The following is a 23,240-nucleotide window of genomic DNA, read 5'->3' as shown; positions in this document are numbered from 1 at the left end:
TGTCTAGTTTAAAATCCCCTGTTCTGTTCCTATCATCTTTGGTTAAAATACAGTTAAAATCCCCTGCTAAAATAAAAGGAGTTCTACCTAGCATGTGGGACTGCAGATCTTCTAAAAACTCATACCTGTTGTGTTTATCAGTAAAACCATAAATATTTAAGAGTTTAAAATCCCGCCCCATAAAACTCAGATGTATTAAAAGTGCTGCCCGTTACCGTCACCAGGGGGTTCTTGATTAAAATGGCCACTCCATCATTTTTATTTTGGTTGGAGCCACTCCAGACGGATGTGTGTGGCCACCACTCCTCCCAGTCTCTGTAATGATTTAAAAACGGTAGACAACATTCTTGTAATGAAAACACATCCGAGTTAAAAGAGTTAAGACAGGATAAAATGCTTTGGGGCTCTAACTCTAGACTTCACACTTCTGACATTGATTGTTGAGAATGTGATCGCCATGAGCATGGTTAAAAACAGGTATAACGATGAAACGAAATAAAACAGTTAAAATCCGGTTAAAAGAGACCTTGTAAATGTTGCTCTGCCTTCTCTCTTGTAGGTGAGAGAGGAGGGGTTTTAGCAACGTGTCCCCTTCTGTCCATTCTTTTCATGGGGAAAGTCCTTGGGGTTGATTTCATAGCTACCGTGAGGAACGAGACCTCGTTGGGTGAATCGGAGGGGAAGGTTCTGGGCTCCTCCACAGAGTCACTGTCTGAGAGGGTCCCAGGTCTCTTCTCTGAGAGCAAGTTACTCTCAGAGGACGATTCTGACAGAGGCCTCTTGAGGTACTGGGCGTGGTTCAGGAGGGAGTTCAGACACTCATCCAGGGGGTCCAGAGGCCCGAGGGGTCCCATCGCCTCTATGGTCCCGAGTTTCATTTGGGTTTCAGGAATGGAGGCCTCCTCAGGCCTCTGTTCCCCCTCCCCCGTCTGAGTGTCAGTGGGTGGGACTCCGGCAGGCACCACCACCCCCTCCCAAGTGTGTGTGGGTGGAGCCTCCGCAGGCCCCACCTCCTCCTACTGGGTCTGTGTGGGAGGAGCCTCCGCAGGCCCCACCCCTCTCCCTCTCAGCCCCCTCCTTTCCAAGTAGCTCTTCCACCATTTTGTCAAGTCCTCCATGTGCTTGTCCGCCATCTTGTTCTTGTGCAACATTTTGGGTTCCGGCCTTCAGTTTGTTGGCAAATGATTTTGGGCAGTCTCTGAAGAGGTGACCTAAGTCCCCACAGAGATTGCACTTTCTGCCATTGGTACATTCCTCGTATGTGTGCCCAATTTCTCTACACTTCCCGCAGACCACTTGAGTGCAAGCCTCCACTAAGTGCCCATAATCCCCACACCGCCGGCAGAGCTTGGGTTGTCCTTGGTAGTGGATGTAGCCCCGGTTATCCCCCAGGACTATCATACTAGGCAGGTGCTTCAGGTCTTGGTAGCCCTGGGGGTCCTGCATTGTTGGATGGGGACCCTCCAGCTGCCTGTCCAAATGCCATCCACATCTCTGACCTTGATAGCCTGGCCTTTCACCGTGCAAAATCTTCCCAGCCACATACAAATGTCATCAGCACTAACAGTTTCATTGAACATTCTAACAATCACATGTTTCAGTGAGTTGTCAGTCAAATTCTCCACAATGAATGCTGTAAACTGGGGCTTCACCCCTTCAAACCTTGTCCAGAATTCTTTCAGAATTATCGCAGAGCGAAAGCTCACATCAAAGTCTTTGTTGAAAGGCAGGGTCAAGATACAGTTCAGGTAATCGGCTTTGAAATTCAGAGCTTTCTGGACGAGGTGTCTGGAAAAGTCCAAACGTGAAAACTGTGGTACTTTTCCAGACACCTCCTTCAGGGTGAAGCACACGCTGTGGTGCCTCCTCCTGCCGGCATGGGAGGCCGACATTCTGGAGGCACCAACAGCTTAAAACCAAATAAAACTCACTAAAACTAGCTTAAAACCAGATAAAACCAATTAAAAAATAAATATGTGCAGCTAAAACCAGTTAAGATTGTACTTACAATAAAGTGCTGGGGTGCCTTAAAGGTGTTGAAAAAAATATAACAACTGGACCCTTGAAGCCCGACTCAACTGGACCCTTGAGGCCTGACTCAACTGTACCCTTGAGGCCGGACTCATCTGGACCCTTGAGGCCCAACTCAACTGGACCCTTGAAGCCCGACTCAACTGGACCCTTTAGGCCCGACTAAACTGGACCCTTGAGGCCCGACTCAACTGGACCCTCGAGGCCCGACTCAACTGGACCCTTTAGGCCCGACTAAACTGGACCCTTGAGGCCCGACTCAACTGGACCCTTGAGGCCCGACTCAACTGGACCCTTGTGGCCCGACTCATCTGGACCCTTGAGGCCCGACTCATCTGGACCCTTGAGGCCCGACTCAACTGGACTCTTGAGGCCCGACTCAACTGGGCCCTTGCGGCCCGACTGAACTGGGCTCTTGCGGCCCGACTCAACTGTCAACTCAACTTTCATAGGTCGGTCGAAAAACTACAAGATGCAGTACCTATTCAAGATGCACTACTTGGGACAAGATGCACGACTACTACTACTACTACAACTGAGCCCTTGCCGCCCGACCCAACTAGGCCCTTGCGGCCCGACTCAACTGGGCTCTTGCGGCCCCACTAAACTGGGCTCTTGCCGCAGGAGTCTAGGCTCTTGCGGCCCGACTCAACTGGGCTCTTGCGTCAGGAGTCTGGGCCCTTGCGGCCCGACTCAACTGGGCTCTTGCGGCTCTTGCCGTAGGAGTCTGGGCCCTTGCGGCCCGACTCAACTGGACTTTTGCGGCTTTTGCCGCAGGAGTTTGGGCTCTTGCGGCCCGACTCAACTGGGCTCTTGCGGCTCTTGCCGTAGGAGTCTGGGCCCTTGCGGCCCGACTCAACTGGGCCCTTGCGACCCGACTCAACTGGGCCCTTGCGGCCCGACTCAACTGGGCCCTTGCTGCCCGACTCAACTGTCAACTCAACTTCCATAGGTCGGTCGAAAAACTAAAAGATGCAGTACCTATTCAAGATGCACTACTTGGGACAAGATGCACGACTACTACTACTACTACAACTGAGCCCTTGCCGCCCGACTCAACTAGGCCCTTGCGGCCCCACTAAACTGGGCTCTTGCTGGAGGAGTCTGGGCTCTTGCGGCCCGACTCAACTGTCAACTCAACTTTCATAGGTCGGTCGAAAAACTACAAGATGCAGTACCTATTCAAGATGCACTACTTGGGACAAGATGCACGACTACTACTACTACTACAACTGAGCCCTTGCCGCCCGACTCAACTAGGCCCTTGCGGCCCCACTAAACTGGGCTCTTGCTGGAGGAGTCTGGGCTCTTGCGGCCCGACTCAACTGGGCTCTTGCCTCAGGAGTCTGGGCCCTTGCGGCCCGACTCAACTGGGCTCTTGCGGCTCTTGCTGTAGGAGTCTGGGCCCTTGCGGCCCGACTCAACTGGGCTCTTGCGGCTCGACTCAACTGGACCCTTGCGGCCCGACTCAACTGGCCTCTTGCGGCCCGACTCAACTGTCAACACAACTTTCATAGGTCGGTCGAAAAACTACAAGATGCAGTACCTATCCAAGATGCAGTACTTATCCAAGATGCAGTACTTATCCAAGATGCACTACTTGGGACAAGATGCACTACTTGGGACAAGATGCACGACTACTACTACCACTATTACTGGGCCCTTGCGGCCCGACTCAACCGACTCAACTGGGCCCTTGCGGCTCGACTCAACTGGGCCCTTGCGGCCCGACTCAACTGGGCTCTTGCGGCTCTTGCCGTAGGAGTCTGGGCCCTTGCGGCCCGACTCAACTGGGCTCTTGCGGCCCGACTCAACTGGGCCCTTGCGGCCCGACTCAACTGGGCCATTGCTGCCCGACTCAACTGGCCTCTTGCGGCCCGACTCAACTGGGCTCTTGCGGCCCGAGTCAACTGGGCCCTTGCGTTCCGACTCAACTGGGCTCTTGCGGCCCGACTCAACTGTCATAGGTTGGTCGAAAAACTACAAGATGCAGTACTTGGGACAAGATGCACTACTTGGGACAAGATGCACGACTACTACTACTACTAAAACTGGGCCCTTGCGGCCCGACTCAACTGGGCCCTTGCGGCATGACTCAACAGGGCCCTTGCCGCCCGACTCAACTGGGCCCTTGCGGCCAGACTCAACTGGGCTCTTGCGGCCCAACTAAACTGGGCTCTTGCGGCTCTTGCCGCAGGAGTCTGGGCCTTTGCTGCCCGACTCAAATTGGCTCTTGCGGCCCGACTCAACTGGGCCCTTGCGGCCCGACTCAACTGGGCCCTTGCGGCCCGACTCAACTGGGCTCTTGCGGCCGGACTCAACTGTCAACTCAACTGTCATAGGTTGATCGAAAAACAAGATGCAATACATATCCAATATGCACTATTACTACCACTACTACAACTGGGCCCTTGCGGCCCGACTCAACTAGGCCCTTGCGGCCCGACTCAACTGGGCTCTTGCCTCAGGAGTCTGGGCCCTTGCGGCCCGACTCAACTGGGCTTTTGCGGCTTTTGCCGCAGGAGTTTGGGCTCTTGCGGCCCGACTCAACTGGGCTCTTGCGGCTCTTGCTGTAGGAGTCTGGGCCCTTGCGGCCCGACTCAACTGGGCTCTTGCGGCTCGACTCAACTGGACCCTTGCGGCCCGACTAAACTGGGCCCTTGCGGCCCGACTCAACTGGGCCCTTGCTGCCCGACTCAACTGGCCTCTTGCGGCCCGACTCAACTGTCAATACAACTTTCATAGGTCGGTCGAAAAACTACAAGATGCAGTACTTATCCAAGATGCAGTACCTATCCAAGATGCAGTACTTGGGACAAGATGCACGACTACCACTATAACTGGGCCCTTGCGGCCCGACTCAACCGACTCAACCGGGCCCTTGCGGCTCGACTCAACTGGGCCCTTGCGGCCCGACTCAACTGGGCTCTTGCGGCTCTTGCCGTAGGAGTCTGGGCCCTTGCGGCCCGACTCAACTGGGCCCTTGCGGCCCGACTCAACTGGGCCATTGCTGCCCGACTCAACTGGCCTCTCGCGGCCCGACTCAACTGGGCTCTTGCGGCCCGACTCAACTGGGCTCTTGCGGCCCAACTCAACTGTCATAGGTTGGTCGAAAAACTACAAGATGCAGTACCTATCCAAGATGCACTACTTGGGACAAGATGCACGACTACTACTAAAACTTGGCCCTTGCGGCATGACTCAACTGGGCCCTTGCCGCCCGACTCAACTGGGCCCTTGCGGCCCGACTCAACTGGGCTCTTGCGGCCCGACTCAACTGGGCCCTTGCGGCCCTACTCAACTGGGCTCTTGCGGCTCTTGCCGTAGGAGTCTGGGCCCTTGCGGCCCGACTCAACTGGGCTCTTGCTGCCCGACTCAACTGGGCCCTTGCGGCCCGACTCAACTGGGCCCTTGCGGCCCGACTCAACTGGGCCCTTGCGGCCCGACTCAACTGGGCCCTTGCGGCCCTACTCAACTGGGCTCTTGCGGCTCTTGCCGTAGGAGTCTGGGCCCTTGCGGCCCGACTCAACTGGGCTCTTGCTGCCCGACTCAACTGGGCCCTTGCGGCCCGACTCAACTGGGCTCTTGCGGCCCGACTCAACTGTCATAGGTTGGTCGAAAAACACAAACACCTACGATAGACACACACACACACACCTACATTAGAGACACATACACACACACGCAAACACACACACACACACCTATATTAGACACATATACACACACACACACACATATACACACACACACAAACACACACACACACACACACACACAAACACACACACACACACACGCAAACACATACACACCTACATTAGAGACACATACACACACACGCAAACACACACACACACACACACACCTATATTAGACACACATACACACACACACACACACACACATACACACACACACACACAAACACACACACACACACACAAACACACACACACACGCAAACACATACACACCTATATTAGACACACATACACACACACACACACACACACACATACACACACACACACACACACACACCTACATTAGACACACACACACACACACACACACAAACACACACACACACACACACATACACACACACACACACACACCTACATTAGACACACACACACACACACACACATACACACACACACACACACACACCTACATTAGACACACACACACATACACACACACACACACACACACCTACATTAGACACACACACACACACCTACATTAGACACACACACACACACACAAACACCTACATTAGACACACACACACACACACCTACATTAGACACACACACACACACACACACACACCTACATTAGACACACACACACACACACACACCTACATTAGACACACACACACACACACACACACACAAACACACACCTACATTAGACACACACACACACACACACACCTACATTAGACACACACACACACACACCTACATTAGACACACACACACATACACACACACACACACACACACACCTACATTAGACACACACACACACACACACACACACACCTACATTAGACACACACACACACACACACACACCTACATTAGACACACACACACACACACACACACCTACATTACACACACACACACACACACATACACACACACACACCTACATTAGACACACACACACACACACACCTACATTAGACACACACACACACACACACACACACCTACATTAGACACACACACACACACACACACACACACACCTACATTAGACACACACACACACACACACACACACACCTACATTAGACACACACACACACACAATGGATAATGAAATAGGAGGTAAAATGGGCTGAAAAAGTAAATGGGGAGTTCAATGTTATTCAAAGCAGATCATAAATCACAGGCTTGTGAAAACGTGTTCATGAGATTACAACTAAAAACAGAAGAAGAACTACAATTTGCAGGATTATGGTTCAATTGTTTATAGAAACAACCTGCAAAAAGAGAAAATCCAAGAGTAAACTTTAAAGAAACAGTTTGTTGGATCAAAAAGTGCAGAGGCAGAGAAAACTTTAACTTCATTATGTGAATTACATTCTAAAAAAACAAGACAAAAGTCAAAGTGGAATGAAGATTTACTGAAATTTAACAAAGGTGACATATACTTCTTTTTACCACTGGGGGGCAGAGTGGTTGCTCCTGCGGGTGCTCCTGCGGGTGCTCCTGTGAGTGCTCCTGTGGGTGCTCCTGCGAGTGCTCCTGTGAGTGCTCCTGTGAGTGCTCCTGCGGGTGCTCCTGTGAGTGCTCCTGCGGCTGCTCCTGTGAGTGCTCCTGCGGGTGCTCCTGTGGGTGCTCCTGTGAGGGCTCTTGCAGGTGCTCCTGTGGGTGCTCCTGTGAGTGCTCCTGCGGGTGCTCCTGTGAGTGCTCCTGCGGGTGCTCCTGTGGGTGCTCCTGTGAGGGCTCTTGCAGGTGCTCCTGTGGGTGCTCCTGCGGGTGCTCCTGTGGGTGCTCCTGTGGGTGCTCCTGTGGTTGCTCCTGCGGGTGATCCTGCGAGTGCTCCTGTGGGTGCTCCTGTGAGTGCTCCTGTGGGTGCTCCTGCGGGTGCTCCTGTGAGTGCTCCTGTGAGTGCTCCTGCAGGTGCTCCTGTGAGTGCTCCTGCGGGTGCTCCTGTGAGTGCTCCTGTGAGTGCTCCTGCAGGTGCTCCTGCGGGTGCTCCTGTGAGTGCTCCTGCAGGTGCTCCTGCGGGTGCTCCTGTGAGTGCTCCTGTGGGTGCTCCTGGGGGTGCTCCTGTGAGTGCTCCTGCGGGTGCTCCTGTGAGTGCTCCTGTGAGTGCTACTGCAGGTGCTCCTGCGGGTGCTCTTGTGGGTGCTCCTGTGGGTGCTCCTGTGGTTGCTCCTGCAGGTGGTCCTGCGGGTGCTCCTGTGAGTGCTCCTGCGGGTGCTCCTGCGGGTGCTCCTGTGAGTGCTACTCTAAGTGCTCCTGTGAGTGCTCCTGCAGGTGCTCCTGCGGGTACTCCTGTGAGTGCTCCTGTGAGTGCTCCTGCAGGTGCTCCTGCGGGTGCTCCTGCGAGTGCTCCTGTGAGTGCTCCTGTGAGTGCTCCTGTGGGTGCTCCTGTGGGTGCTCCTGTGGGTGCTCCTGCAGGTGCTCCTGCGGGTGCTCCTGTGAGTGCTCTGTGAGTGCTCCTGCGAGTGCTCCTGCGAGTGCTCCTGCGGGTGGTCCTGCGGGTGCTCCTGTGAGTGCTCCTGTGGGTGCTCCTGCGGGTGCTCCTGTGAGTGCTCCTGCGAGTGCTCCTGCGGGTGATCCTGCGAGTGCTCCTGTGAGTGCTCCTGTGGGTGCTCCTGTGAGTGCTCCTGCGGGTGTTCCTGTGGGTGCTCCTGTGAGTGCTCCTGGGGGTGCTCCTGCGGGTGCTCCTGCGAGTGCTCCTGCGGGTGCTCCTGCGGGTGCTCCCATGAGTGCTCCTGCGGGTGCTCCTGCGAGTGCTCCTGCGGGTGCTCCTGCGAGTGCTCCTGTGGGTGCTCCTGTGAGTGCTCCTGTGGGTGCTCCTGTGAGTGCTCCTGCGGGTGCTCCTGTGGGTGCTCCTGCGGGTGCTCCTGCGAGTGCTCCTGTGGTTGCTCCTGCGGGTGCTCCTGTGGGTGCTCCTGCGGGTGCTCCTGTGAGTGCTCCTGCGGGTGCTCCTGTGAGTGCTCCTGCGGGTGCTCCTGTGAGTGCTCCTGTGGGTGCTCCTGTGGGTGCTCCTGTGAGTGCTCCTGCGGGTGCTCCTGCGAGTGCTCCTGTGAGTGCTCCTGCGGTTGCTCCTGCGGGTGCTCCTGTGGGTGCTCCTGTGAGTGCTCCTGTGGGTGCTCCTGTGAGTGCTCCTGCAGGTGCTCCTGCGGGTGCTCCTACGATGCTCCTGTGGGTGCTCCTGTGGGTGCTCCTGCGGGTGCTCCTGTGAGTGCTCCTGTGGGTGCTCCTGCGGGTGGTCCTGTGAGTGCTCCTGCGGGTGCTCCTGTGAGTGCTCCTGCGAGTGCTCCTGTGGGTGCTCCTGCGGGTGGTCCTGTGAGTGCTCCTGTGAGTGCTCCTGCGGGTGCTCCTGTGGGTGCTCCTGTGAGTGCTCCTGCGGGTGCTCCTGTGGGTGCTCCTGTGAGTGCTCCTGCAGGTGCTCCTGCGGGTGCTCCTGTGGGTGCTCCTGTGGGTGCTCCTGTGAGTGCTCCTGCAGGTGCTCCTGCGGGTGCTCCTGTGGGTGCTCCTGTGAGTGCTCCTGTGAGTGCTCCTGCGGGTGCTCCTGTGAGTGCTCCTGCGGGTGCTCCTGCGGGTGCTCCTGTGGGTGCTCCTGTGAGTGCTCCTGCGGGTGCTCCTGTGAGTGCTCCTGCGGGTGCTCCTGCGAGTGCTCCTGCGGGTGCTCCTGCGGGTGCTCCCGTGAGTGCTCCTGCGGGTGCTCCTGCGGGTGCTCCTGCGAGTGCTCCTGCGGGTGATCCTGCGAGTGCTCCTGTGGGTGCTCCTGTGAGTGCTCCTGTGGGTGCTCCTGTGAGTGCTCCTGCGGGTGCTCCTGTGGGTGCTCCTGCGGGTGCTCCTGCGAGTGCTCCTGTGGTTGCTCCTGCGGGTGCTCCTGTGGGTGCTCCTGCGGGTGCTCCTGTGAGTGCTCCTGCGGGTGCTCCTGTGAGTGCTCCTGCGGGTGCTCCTGTGAGTGCTCCTGTGGGTGCTCCTGTGGGTGCTCCTGTGAGTGCTCCTGCGGGTGCTCCTGCGAGTGCTCCTGTGAGTGCTCCTGTGGTTGCTCCTGCGGGTGCTCCTGTGGGTGCTCCTGTGAGTGCTCCTGTGGGTGCTCCTGTGAGTGCTCCTGCAGGTGCTCCTGCGGGTGCTCCTACGATGCTCCTGTGGGTGCTCCTGTGGGTGCTCCTGCGGGTGCTCCTGTGAGTGCTCCTGTGGGTGCTCCTGCGGGTGCTCCTGTGAGTGCTCCTGCGGGTGCTCCTGTGAGTGCTCCTGCGAGTGCTCCTGTGGGTGCTCCTGTGAGTGCTCCTGTGAGTGCTCCTGCGGGTGCTCCTGTGAGTGCTCCTGTGAGTGCTCCTGCGGGTGCTCCTGTGGGTGCTCCTGTGAGTGCTCCTGCGGGTGCTCCTGTGGGTGCTCCTGTGAGTGCTCCTGCAGGTGCTCCTGCGGGTGCTCCTGTGGGTGCTCCTGTGGGTGCTCCTGTGAGTGCTCCTGCAGGTGCTCCTGCGGGTGCTCCTGTGGGTGCTCCTGTGAGTGCTCCTGTGAGTGCTCCTGCGGGTGCTCCTGTGAGTGCTCCTGCGGGTGCTCCTGCGGGTGCTCCTGTGGGTGCTCCTGTGAGTGCTCCTGCGGGTGCTCCTGCGAGTGCTCCTGTGAGTGCTCCTGCGGGTGCTCCTGCGGGTGATCCTGCGAGTGCTCCTGTGGGTGCTCCTGTGAGTGCTCCTGCGGGTGCTCCTGTGGGTGCTCCTGCGGGTGATCCTGCGAGTGCTCCTGTGGGTGCTCCTGTGAGTGCTCCTGCGGGTGCTCCTGTGAGTGCTCCTATGAGTGCTCCTGCAGGTGCTCCTGCGGGTGCTCCTGCGGGTGCTCCTGTGAGTGCTCCTACGATGCTCCTGTGGGTGCTCCTGTGGGTGCTCCTGCGGGTACTCCTGTGAGTGCTCCTGTGGGTGCTCCTGTGAGTGCTCCTGCGGGTGCTCCTGTGAGTGCTCCTGTGAGTGCTCCTGTGGGTGCTCTGTGAGTGCTCCTGTGAGTGCTCCTGTGGGTGCTCCTGTGAGTGCTCCTGCGGGTGCTCCTGTGAGTGCTCCTGTGAGTGCTCCTGTGGGTGCTCCTGTGAGTGCTCCTGTGAGTGCTCCTGTGGGTGCTCCTGTGAGTGCTCCTGCGGGTGCTCCTGCGAGTGCTCCTGTGAGTGCTCCTGCAGGTGCTCCTGTGAGTGCTCCTGCGGGTGATCCTGTGGGTGCTCCTGTGGGTGCTCCTGTGGGTGCTCCTGTGAGTGCTCCTATGAGTGCTCCTGTGGGTGCTCCTGTGAGTGCTCCTGCGGGTGCTCCTGCGAGTGCTCCTGTGAGTGCTCCTGCAGGTGTTCCTGTGAGTGCTCCTGCGGGTGATCCTGTGGGTGCTCCTGTGGGTGCTCCTGCGGGTGCTCCTGTGAGTGCTCCTGCGGGTGCTCCTGTGAGTGCTCCTGTGAGTGCTCCTGTGGGTGCTCCTGCGGGTGCTCCTGTGGGTGCTCCTGTGAGTGCTCCTGCAGGTGCTCCTGCGGGGGCTGATTTTCTATTTCAAAGCCAAACTAAGTAACTTTGGTGATAGAGCTCCCCCTGCAGCTCCTTTGTGAAATTACACAATCAGAAAACAGACCCTAAAGGCTTTTTTCTCTTTTCCTTTTCAAAAATGCAGGTAATATGTGCCGCCCTGTGGATGGCACATATGCCAGGCTCCACGTGCAGCAGGCCACAGGGTCCTGAGTTTGGATCCTTCCTGAATGTTCTTCTACACTGTCCTGTCCAATAAAGACTACACACCAAAAACCAAAAGACAAAAAAATGGAAAAAGAAATAAGGCAATATATTCACATACTGAAACATTTAACATGGCCAAATATAACAGAGAGCCAGGGTTTCTCAGGAGAGTCGTCTTTGGGTCGATGTCAGCAGATGTTACAAGGCTTGATTTCCGCTCAGAGACAGCAGGTGGCGACAGTGAGCTATTCAAATGCCCCAACAACATATTTATCCATCGCAGGGACAAAGACAACAACAGACAAGGATCAAAACGGTTTATTAAACGTAAGGAAAGGCACAGACTGCAGTAAAAACACATGGATGTAAAAAGTGAAAAATATAAAGCAGAAGTAGTCATTAAAAAAGTTGGAAAAATAAATTAGATCAAAATTCTTCCTCAAATTGATCAATCACATGTTCCTCTAAATGAATCCACTAAGAGTAACTGATAAATACCAGTATCACAGTCCGAATAAAGTACACTCGCTCTTCTCTCTGTCTAAAGCCAGCGGGCTGAGTCCAGGTCTCATGAGGATCTGAACGGCTCTAACTCCAGCTCCACTTCAGCCGGCTCTATAGCGCCCCGTCTGGCCTTGACCTGAAACAACAGGACACAGAACATTCAGGTCTAAAAAACAGGACTAAATCAGGTCTAAACCAGGAAAACATGAAAGAATAAACCAGGACCAAACCATAACTTTAAGAACTAACGAAGGCCAAAGCAAGGTCTAAAACAGACTCAAGTGAAATGTGTTGGAAGCTGGACTAAAGCAGGACTCTAACCTAAGTGTAAAGCAGATCCAAACTAGATCCAAACCAGGACTAAATCAGGTCTAAAGACTCCAGTACCTTCCAGAATATGAAGAGCAGAAGGATGATTATGAGAGTCAACAGCAGAACCACCAGGACTCTGAAGATCAAGTCTGAGTCTGAACCTGCAACACAAAAGGACTCATGAGACTGTGACTCTAACATGAGGCTGTGACTCTAACATGAGGCTGTGACTCTAACATGAGACTGTGACTCTAACATGAGACTGTGACTCTAACATGAGACTGTGACTCTAACATGAGGCTGTGACTCTAACATGAGGCTGTGACTCTAACATGAGACTGTGACTCTAACATGAGGCTGTGACTCTAACACGAGACTGTGACTCTAACACGAGACTGTGACTCTAACATGAGGCTGTGACTCTAACATGAGGCTGTGACTCTAACATGAGACTGTGACTCTAACATGAGGCTGTGACTCTAACATGAGACTGTGACTCTAACATGAGACTGTGACTCTAACATGAGACTGTGACTCTAACATGAGGCTGTGACTCTAACATGAGGCTGTGACTCTAACATGAGGCTGTGACTCTAACATGAGGCTGTGACTCTAACATGAGGCTGTGACTCTAACATGAGACTGTGACTCTAACATGAGACTGTGACTCTAACATGAGACTGTGACTCTAACATGAGGCTGTGACTCTAACATGAGGCTGTGACTCTAACATGAGACTGTGACTCTAACATGAGACTGTGACTCTAACATGAGACTGTGACTCTAACATGAGGCTGTGACTCTAACATGAGGCTGTGACTCTAACATGAGACTGTGACTCTAACATGAGACTGTGACTCTAACATGAGACTGTGACTCTAACATGAGGCTGTGACTCTAACATGAGACTGTGACTCTAACATGAGGCTGTGACTCTAACATGAGACTGTGACTCTAACATGAGGCTGTGACTCTAACATGAGGCTGTGACTCTAACATGAGGCTGTGACTCTAACATGAGACTGTGACTCTAACATGAGACTGTGACTGTGACTCTAACATGAGGCTGTGACTCTAACATGTGAGACTGTGACTCTAACATGAGACTGTGACTCTAACATGAGACTGTGACTCTAACATGAGACTGTGACTCTAACATGAGGCTGTGACTCTAACATGAGGCTGTGACTCTAACATGAGGCTGTGACTCTAACATGAGGCTGTGACTCTAACATGAGGCTGTGACTCTAACATGAGGCTGTGACTCTAACATGAGACTGTGACTCTAACATGAGACTGTGACTCTAACATGAGACTGTGACTCTAACATGAGGCTGTGACTCTAACATGAGACTGTGACTCTAACATGAGACTGTGACTCTAACATGAGGCTGTGACTCTAACATGAGGCTGTGACTCTAACATGAGGCTGTGACTCTAACATGAGGCTGTGACTCTAACATGAGGCTGTGACTCTAACATGAGGCTGTGACTCTAACATGAGGCTGTGACTCTAACATGAGGCTGTGACTCTAACATGAGACTGTGACTCTAACATGAGGCTGTGACTCTAACATGTGAGGCTGTGACTCTAACATGTGAGGCTGTGACTCTAACATGTGAGGCTGTGACTCTAACATGAGGCTGTGACTCTAACATGAGACTGTGACTCTAACATGAGACTGTGACTCTAACATGAGGCTGTGACTCTAACATGAGGCTGTGACTCTAACATGAGACTGTGACTCTAACATGAGGCTGTGACTCTAACATGAGGCTGTGACTCTAACATGAGGCTGTGACTCTAACATGAGACTGTGACTCTAACATGAGGCTGTGACTCTAACATGAGGCTGTGACTCTAACATGAGGCTGTGTTGCTGTGCTTACCTCCCACATAGAGCTGGAGGGCGTGGCTCTGAGAGGAGAAGGCGTGGTCGAACACCTGCAGGAGGTAAACACAGGTGTAGTTTCCTTCGTGGGCGGGGCCAGTGTCAGAGAACAGGAAGTGTGCAGAGTGATTGACAGCGGGCAGGGTGTGGTTCTGAGTGAGGTTCACAGTGGGAGAGAGGAGCTGGAAGGAGCCTCCTGGGAACTGTGGCTCCACAGAGCATTTGACCCTGAACCTTGACCCCGGCATCACCCAGACCCCCTGAAGCTGGGACTCGGAGGCCCCGTCTAACACAGACAGGGAGATGATTGGACGGTTCAGTAAGTCTGTGAAGAGAGGACGAAGAGGTTTAATTCTTGACCCGACTGAGGCCCGAGTCCAGGGTCAGAGGTCACATTCTGAGTGTTTTACTGTCAACACTAATGTTTAACTCCAAAGTAATAAAGGGTCAAATGTGTGAGGTGAAGGTAGAAGGAGCGAGAGAGGAAGAACGTGAGGCTCTTGCAAATAATCTGATTGAGATTCATTCATTTCTGTTGGTCAGAGGTCAGACACAGGTCATCTTCTGTCAGTGAAACATTTGGTTTGGAGCAGAAGATTTTTTTGTATTAAAAGCCACAGATCAAAAGTCTGTATTGTTTGTGTTAAGGAAATGATCATTTAAACTTTTTTTTAATTTCTTTATATTGAGACAAGATCAAAAAGGAAAATGTGTTCCTTCAAACGAGGGGTTAAAATGACGCCAAGATCAAGAGAAAACCTAAAATGCATCAGATTTGTACTTTTACCTGAACACACCACGTCCAGAGCCAGAGAAGAGGGAGAGTCTGTGCTGATGACACACTCTGTCACTGTAGACTTCATCACACAGTCAGGTCTGATCTCCCACACACGACTCTGTGGAAAATCATCTCTGTTTCCTCCAGAAACAGCAGAGCCACAGTCCAGGGCTCGACACACAGCAGCTGTGGCCCCCAAGTTCCAGGGGTCAAAGTTCTCCACTCGTCTCCATTCTCCTCTGTGTTTCACCTCCAGAGTCCCAGCACAGCGACTGGCCCCTCCCACCAGCCTGACGGGCTCTGAACAGACAAGAGACAGAATGAGCCCCGCCCTTTTACCTGAGCAGCTGAAGCCCCGCCCCTTTACCTGAGCAGGTGAGGCCCCGCCCCTTTACCTGAGCAGGTGAGGTTGACAGCGGCTCCAGAGGAGCAGTTCTCAGAGCTGGAGCGGGGACAGTCCCTCAGAGCAGACTCATGTCCCTCACAGTAGAACGTCTGCAGTCCCAGAGGAGAGACCGCCCCCTGGAGGAGAGAAGGAGCCCCACAGCCCAGCTCCCTGCACAGCACCTCTGCACCCTGAAGGTCCAAGGCCTCTTCACAGAGCCAGGTCCAGGACTGATCCCAGATCTGCACTGATCCTGAGCACAGGCCGGACCCCGAGACCAGCCGCACCCAGTCTGTGGACACATGTGACATCACCGCTCTGAGCCAATAGGACACACACATGTGTGACATCATCGCTCTGAGCCAATAGGACACACACATGTGACATCACCGCTCTGAGCCAATAGGACACACACATGTGTGACATCATCGCTCTGAGCCAATAGGACACACACATGTGTGACATCACCGCTCTGAGCCAATAGGACACACACATGTGTGACATCACCGCTCTGAGCCAATAGGACACACACATGTGTGACATCACCGCTCTGAGCCAATAGGACACACACATGTGTGACATCACCGCTCTGAGCCAATAGGACACACACATGTGTGACATCACCGCTCTGAGCCAATAGGACACACACATGTGTGACATGGAGGTTTGTAGGACAATGATATGGGTCAGAAGTCTGAGGACGAGCTCTTCTGGTCCAGAGACATCTGCAGGTAGAACTGTGAACACATGAAACTCTTTCACTTTCTTTAGACAATCAAACTCTGGTTACTTAAAGTAACTCTAACTATTTTTAGGCCTGATCTAAACTCTAATTGATCGTTACACAGAGATATTTCACATTAGAGATAAAATATTAAACTTGAACTTGGACAGATTCACCAGACACTGGGACAGATACAGAGGGACATTTATTCTCAGGTTTATTCTTCACCTACTTGTTTTACTTTTTGATCTTTCACTGTCTGGTCTTGTTCTGTTAGTATTAATAATACAAAAAGTAAAAAGATGTGAGAGTGAAGAGGAGAATGTAATATCAGAGCTGAACACAGCTCCAGACCCGGCGTGAGGGACACGAGTCTGTCCTCCTGACACCGAGGTGGTCCCGACCCAAACACTCTTCATTATTTATACTTGATATTTAGAGAGCTAATGCTAAGCTTTAGCATCAAACTGTTCATCATCTGTTATATTGAAACCAATAACACTTCCATAATGAGTGACTCCAGACACAGAGAGGAGCAGTCTGTGAGGAACATCTGAGAGATTCAACCTGAGGATTTAAGACTTTTACCTGAACACACCACGTCCAGAGCCAGAGAAGAGGGAGAGTCTGTGCTGATGACACACTCTGTCACTGTAGACTTCATCACACAGTCAGGTCTGATCTCCCACACACGACTCTGTGGAAAATCATCTCTGTCTCCTCCAGAAACAGCAGAGCCACAGTCCAGGGCTCGACACACAGCAGCTGTGGCCCCCAAGTTCCAGGAGCCATAGTCCCAGGGGCCATAGTTCACCCCTCGTCTCCATTCTCCTCTGTGTTTCACCTCCAGAGTCCCAGCACAGCGACTGGCCCCTCCCACCAGCCTGAGGGGCTCTGAACAGACAAGAGACAGAATGAGCCCCGCCCTTTTACCTGAGCAGCTGAAGCCCCGCCCCTTTACCTGAGCAGGTGAGGCCCCGCCCCTTTACCTGAGCAGGTGAGGTTGACAGCGGCTCCAGAGGAGCAGTTCTCAGAGCTGGAGCGGGGACAGTCCCTCAGAGCAGACTCATGTCCCTCACAGTAGAACGTCTGCAGTCCCAGAGGAGAGACCGCCCCCTGGAGGAGAGAAGGAGCCCCACAGCCCAGCTCCCTGCACAGCACCTCTGCACCCTGAAGGTCCAAGGCCTCTTCACAGAGCCAGGTCCAGGACTGATCCCAGATCTGCACTGATCCTGAGCACAGGCCGGACCCCGAGACCAGCCGCACCCAGTCTGTGGACACATGTGACATCATCGCTCTGAGCCAATGGGACACACACATGTGTGACATCATCGCTCTGAGCCAATAGGACACACACATGTGTGACATCACCGCTCTGAGCCAATAGGACACACACATGTGTGACATCACCGCTCTGAGCCAATAGGACACACACATGTGTGACATCACCGCTCTGAGCCAATAGGACACACACATGTGTGTGACATCACCGCTCTGAGCCAATAGGACACACACATGTGTGTGACATCACCGCTCTGAGCCAATAGGACACACACATGTGTGTGACATCACCGCTCTGAGCCAATAGGACACACACATGTGTGACATCACCGCTCTGAGCCAATAGGACACACACATGTGTGACATCATCGCTCTGAGCCAATAGGACACACACATGTGTGACATCATCGCTCTGAGCCAATAGGACACACACATGTGTGACATCATCGCTCTGAGCCAATAGGACACACACATGTGACATCACCGCTCTGAGCCAATAGGACACACACATGTGTGACATCACCGCTCTGAGCCAATAGGACACACACATGTGTGACATCATCGCTCTGAGCCAATAGGACACACACATGTGTGACATCATCACTCTGAGCCAATAGGACACACACATGTGTGACATCACCGCTCTGAGCCAATAGGACACACACATGTGTGACATCATCACTCTGAGCCAATAGGACACACACATGTGTGACATCACCGCTCTGAGCCAATAGGACACACACATGTGTGACATCATCGCTCTGAGCCAATAGGACACACACATGTGTGACATCATCACTCTGAGCCAATAGGACACACACATGTGTGACATCATCGCTCTGAGCCAATAGGACACACACATGTGTGACATCATCGCTCTGAGCCAATAGGACACACACATGTGTGACATCACCGCTCTGAGCCAATAGGACACACACATGTGTGACATCACCGCTCTGAGCCAATAGGACACACACATGTGTGACATCACCGCTCTGAGCCAATAGGACACACACATGTGTGTGACATCATCGCTCTGAGCCAATAGGACACACACATGTGTGACATCACCGCTCTGAGCCAATAGGACACACACATGTGTGACATCATCACTCTGAGCCAATAGGACACACACATGTGTGACATCACCGCTCTGAGCCAATAGGACACACACATGTGTGACATCATCGCTCTGAGCCAATAGGACACACACATGTGTGACATCATCGCTCTGAGCCAATAGGACACACACATGTGTGACATCATCGCTCTGAGCCAATAGGACACACACATGTGTGACATCATCGCTCTGAGCCAATAGGACACACACATGTGTGACATCACCGCTCTGAGCCAATAGGACACACACATGTGTGACATCACCGCTCTGAGCCAATAGGACACACACATGTGTGACATCACCGCTCTGAGCCAATAGGACACACACATGTGTGTGACATCATCGCTCTGAGCCAATAGGACACACACATGTGTGACATCATCACTCTGAGCCAATAGGACACACACATGTGTGACATCACCGCTCTGAGCCAATAGGACACACACATGTGTGACATCATCGCTCTGAGCCAATAGGACACACACATGTGTGACATCACCGCTCTGAGCCAATAGGACACACACGTGTGACATCACCGCTCTGAGCCAATAGGACACACACATGTGTGACATCACCGCTCTGAGCCAATAGGACACACACATGTGTGACATCACCGCTCTGAGCCAATAGGACACACACATGTGTGACATCACCGCTCTGAGCCAATAGGACACACACATGTGTGACATCACCGCTCTGAGCCAATAGGACACACACATGTGTGACATCATCGCTCTGAGCCAATAGGACACACACATGTGTGACATCACCGCTCTGAGCCAATAGGACACACACATGTGTGACATCACCGCTCTGAGCCAATAGGACACACACATGTGTGTGACATCACCGCTCTGAGCCAATAGGACACACACATGTGTGACATCATCACTCTGAGCCAATAGGACACACACATGTGTGTGACATCACCGCTCTGAGCCAATAGGACACACACATGTGTGACATCACCGCTCTGAGCCAATAGGACACACACATGTGTGACATCACCGCTCTGAGCCAATAGGACACACACATGTGTGACATCACCGCTCTGAGCCAATAGGACACACACATGTGTGACATCACCGCTCTGAGCCAATAGGACACACACATGTGTGACATCACCGCTCTGAGCCAATAGGACACACACATGTGTGACATCACCGCTCTGAGCCAATAGGACACACACATGTGTGACATCACCGCTCTGAGCCAATAGGACACACACATGTGTGACATCACCGCTCTGAGCCAATAGGACACACACATGTGTGACATCACCGCTCTGAGCCAATAGGACACACACATGTGTGACATCACCGCTCTGAGCCAATAGGACACACACATGTGTGACATCACCGCTCTGAGCCAATAGGACACACACATGTGTGACATCACCGCTCTGAGCCAATAGGACACACACATGTGTGACATCACCGCTCTGAGCCAATAGGACACACACATGTGTGACATGGAGGTTTGTAGGACAATGATATGGGTCAGAAGTCTGAGGACGAGCTCTTCTGGTCCAGAGACATCTGCAGGTAGAACTGTGAACACATGAAACTCTTTCACTTTCTTTAGACAATCAAACTCTGGTTACTTAAAGTAACTCTAACTATTTTTAGGCCTGATCTAAACTCTAATTGATCGTTACACAGAGATATTTCACATTAGAGATAAAATATTAAACTTGAACTTGGACAGATTCACCAGACACTGGGACAGATACAGAGGGACATTTATTGTCAGGTTTATTCTTCACCTACTTGTTTTACTTTTTGATCTTTCACTGTCTGGTCTTGTTCTGTTAGTATTAATAATACAAAAAGTAAAAAGATGTGAGAGTGAAGAGGAGAATGTAATATCAGAGCTGAACACAGCTCCAGACCCGGCGTGAGGGACACGAGTCTGTCCTCCTGACACCGAGGTGGTCCCGACCCAAACACTCTTCATTATTTATACTTGATATTTAGAGAGCTAATGCTAAGCTTTAGCATCAAACTGTTCATCATCTGTTATATTGAAACCAATAACACTTCCATAATGAGTGACTCCAGACACAGAGAGGAGCAGTCTGTGAGGAACATCTGAGAGATTCAACCTGAGGATTTAAGACTTTTACCTGAACACACCACGTCCAGAGCCAGAGAAGAGGGAGAGTCTCTGCTCCAGACACACTCTGTCACTGTAGACTTCATCACACAGTCAGAGCTGATCCACCACACACGACTCTGTGGAAAATCATCTCTGTCTCCTCCAGAAACAGCAGAGCCACAGTCCAGGGCTCGACACACAGCAGCTGTGGCCCCCAAGTTCCAGGGGCCATAGTTCCAGGGGTCATAGTTCACCACTCGTCTCCATTCTCCTCTGTGTTTCACCTCCAGAGTCCCAGCACAGCGACTGGCCCCTCCCACCAGCCTGAGGGGCTCTGAACAGAAAAGAGACAGAATGAGCCCCGCCCTTTTACCTGAGCAGCTGAAGCCCCGCCCCTTTACCTGAGCAGGTGAGGCCCCGCCCCTTTACCTGAGCAGGTGAGGCCCCGCCCCTTTACCTGAGCAGGTGAGGTTGACAGCGGCTCCAGAGGAGCAGTTCTCAGAGCTGGAGCGGGGACAGTCCCTCAGAGCAGACTCATGTCCCTCACAGTAGAACGTCTGCAGTCCCAGAGGAGAGACCGCCCCCTGGAGGAGAGAAGGAGCCCCACAGCCCAGCTCCCTGCACAGCACCTCTGCACCCTGAAGGTCCAAGGCCTCTTCACAGAGCCAGGTCCAGGACTGATCCCAGATCTGCACTGATCCTGAGCACAGGCCGGACCCCGAGACCAGCCGCACCCAGTCTGTGGACACATGTGACATCACCGCTCTGAGCCAATAGGACACACACATGTGTGACATCACCGCTCTGAGCCAATAGGACACACACATGTGACATCACCGCTCTGAGCCAATAGGACACACACATGTGACATCACCGCTCTGAGCCAATAGGACACACACGTGTGTGTGACATCACCGCTCTGAGCCAATAGGACACACACATGTGTGACATCACCGCTCTGAGCCAATAGGACACACACATGTGACATCACCGCTCTGAGCCAATAGGACACACACGTGTGTGACATCACCGCTCTGAGCCAATAGGACACACACATGTTTGACATCATCGCTCTGAGCCAATAGGACACACACATGTGTGACATCATCGCTCTGAGCCAATAGGACACACACATGTGTGACATCATCGCTCTGAGCCAATAGGACACACACATGTGTGACATCACCGCTCTGAGCCAATAGGACACACACATGTGTGACATCACCGCTCTGAGCCAATAGGACACACACATGTGTGACATCACCGCTCTGAGCCAATAGGACACACACATGTGTGACATCACCGCTCTGAGCCAATAGGACACACACATGTGTGACATCACCGCTCTGAGCCAATAGGACACACACATGTGTGACATCACCGCTCTGAGCCAATAGGACACACACATGTGTGACATCACCGCTCTGAGCCAATAGGACACACACATGTGTGACATGGAGGTTTGTAGGACAATGATATGGGTCAGAAGTCTGAGGACGAGCTCTTCTGGTCCAGAGACATCTGCAGGTAGAACTGTGAACACATGAAACTCTTTCACTTTCTTTAGACAATCAAACTCTGGTTACTTAAAGTAACTCTAACTATTTTTAGGCCTGATCTAAACTCTAATTGATCGTTACACAGAGATATTTCACATTAGAGATAAAATATTAAACTTGAACTTGGACAGATTCACCAGACACTGGGACAGATACAGAGGGACATTTATTCTCAGGTTTATTCTTCACCTACTTGTTTTACTTTTTGATCTGTCACTGTCTGGTCTTGTTCTGTTAGTATTAATAATACAAAAAGTAAAAAGATGTGAGAGTGAAGAGGAGAATGTAATATCAGAGCTGAACACAGCTCCAGACCCGGCGTGAGGGACACGAGTCTGTCCTCCTGACACCGAGGTGGTCCCGACCCAAACACTCTTCATTATTTATACTTGATATTTAGAGAGCTAATGCTAAGCTTTAGCATCAAACTGTTCATCATCTGTTATATTGAAACCAATAACACTTCCATAATGAGTGACTCCAGACACAGAGAGGAGCAGTCTGTGAGGAACATCTGAGAGATTCAACCTGAGGATTTAAGACTTTTACCTGAACACACCACGTCCAGAGCCAGAGAAGAGGGAGAGTCTGTGCTGATGACACACTCTGTCACTGTAGACTTCATCACACAGTCACGTCTGATCCCCCACACACGACTCTGTGGAAAATCATCTCTGTCTCCTCCAGAAACAGCAGAGCCACAGTCCAGGGCTCGACACACAGCAGCTGTGGCCCCCAAGTTCCAGGAGCCATAGTCCCAGGGGCCATAGTTCACCCCTCGTCTCCATTCTCCTCTGTGTTTCACCTCCAGAGTCCCAGCACAGCGACTGGCCCCTCCCACCAGCCTGAGGGGCTCTGAACAGACAAGAGACAGAATGAGCCCCGCCCTTTTACCTGAGCAGCTGAAGCCCCGCCCCTTTACCTGAGCAGGTGAGGCCCCGCCCCTTTACCTGAGCAGGTGAAGCCCCGCCCCTTTACCTGAGCAGCTGAAGCCCCGCCCCTTTACCTGAGCAGCTGAAGCCCCGCCCCTTTACCTGAGCAGGTGAAGCCCCGCCCCTTTACCTGAGCAGGTGAAGCCCCGCCCCTTTACCTGAGCAGCTGAAGCCTCGCCCCTTTACCTGAGCAGCTGAAGCCTCGCC

General features: G+C 52.8%; 1 protein-coding gene across 1 annotated transcript; it reads right to left on the bottom strand.

The window, feature by feature from the left end:
* Positions 1-11,799: 11,799 nt before the first annotated feature.
* LOC140381800 (scavenger receptor cysteine-rich type 1 protein M130-like) lies at positions 11,800-23,031 on the bottom strand. The gene is made up of 10 exons (XM_072465914.1): positions 22,651-23,031; positions 21,000-21,281; positions 20,571-20,876; positions 17,034-17,315; positions 16,633-16,938; positions 15,331-15,612; positions 14,945-15,235; positions 14,156-14,482; positions 12,341-12,426; positions 11,800-12,089 (listed from the first exon to the last, which is right to left on the bottom strand). Exons 1-10 carry the CDS (start codon positions 22,724-22,726, stop codon positions 12,018-12,020), a joined length of 2,310 nt encoding a protein of 769 aa, XP_072322015.1. The 5' UTR covers positions 22,727-23,031; the 3' UTR covers positions 11,800-12,017.
* Between the last annotated feature and the right edge of the window lie 209 nt (positions 23,032-23,240).

Source organism: Eucyclogobius newberryi, unplaced genomic scaffold (assembly GCF_026437365.1).
Source record: "Eucyclogobius newberryi isolate DKJ021-1_F unplaced genomic scaffold, fEucNew1.0.hap1 SCAF_50, whole genome shotgun sequence".
In the NCBI taxonomy this organism is placed as follows: domain Eukaryota; kingdom Metazoa; phylum Chordata; class Actinopteri; order Gobiiformes; family Gobiidae; genus Eucyclogobius; species Eucyclogobius newberryi.
Note: the sequence above shows the minus strand (reverse complement) of the source record. Positions and strands in the feature narration are given on the sequence as shown.

Coding starts and splice junctions, on each gene's coding strand:
- LOC140381800 (XM_072465914.1), bottom strand. CDS start 22,726: ATGAAGTCTACAGTGACAGAGTGTGTCATCAGCACAGACTCTCCCTCT. Junction 16,939..17,033: donor TGTCAACCTCACCTGCTCAG/GTAAAGGGGCGG, acceptor TTGTCTGTTCAG/AGCCCCTCAGGCTGGTGGGA. Junction 12,090..12,340: donor TGCTCTTCATATTCTGGAAG/GTACTGGAGTCT, acceptor CTGTTGTTTCAG/GTCAAGGCCAGACGGGGCGC.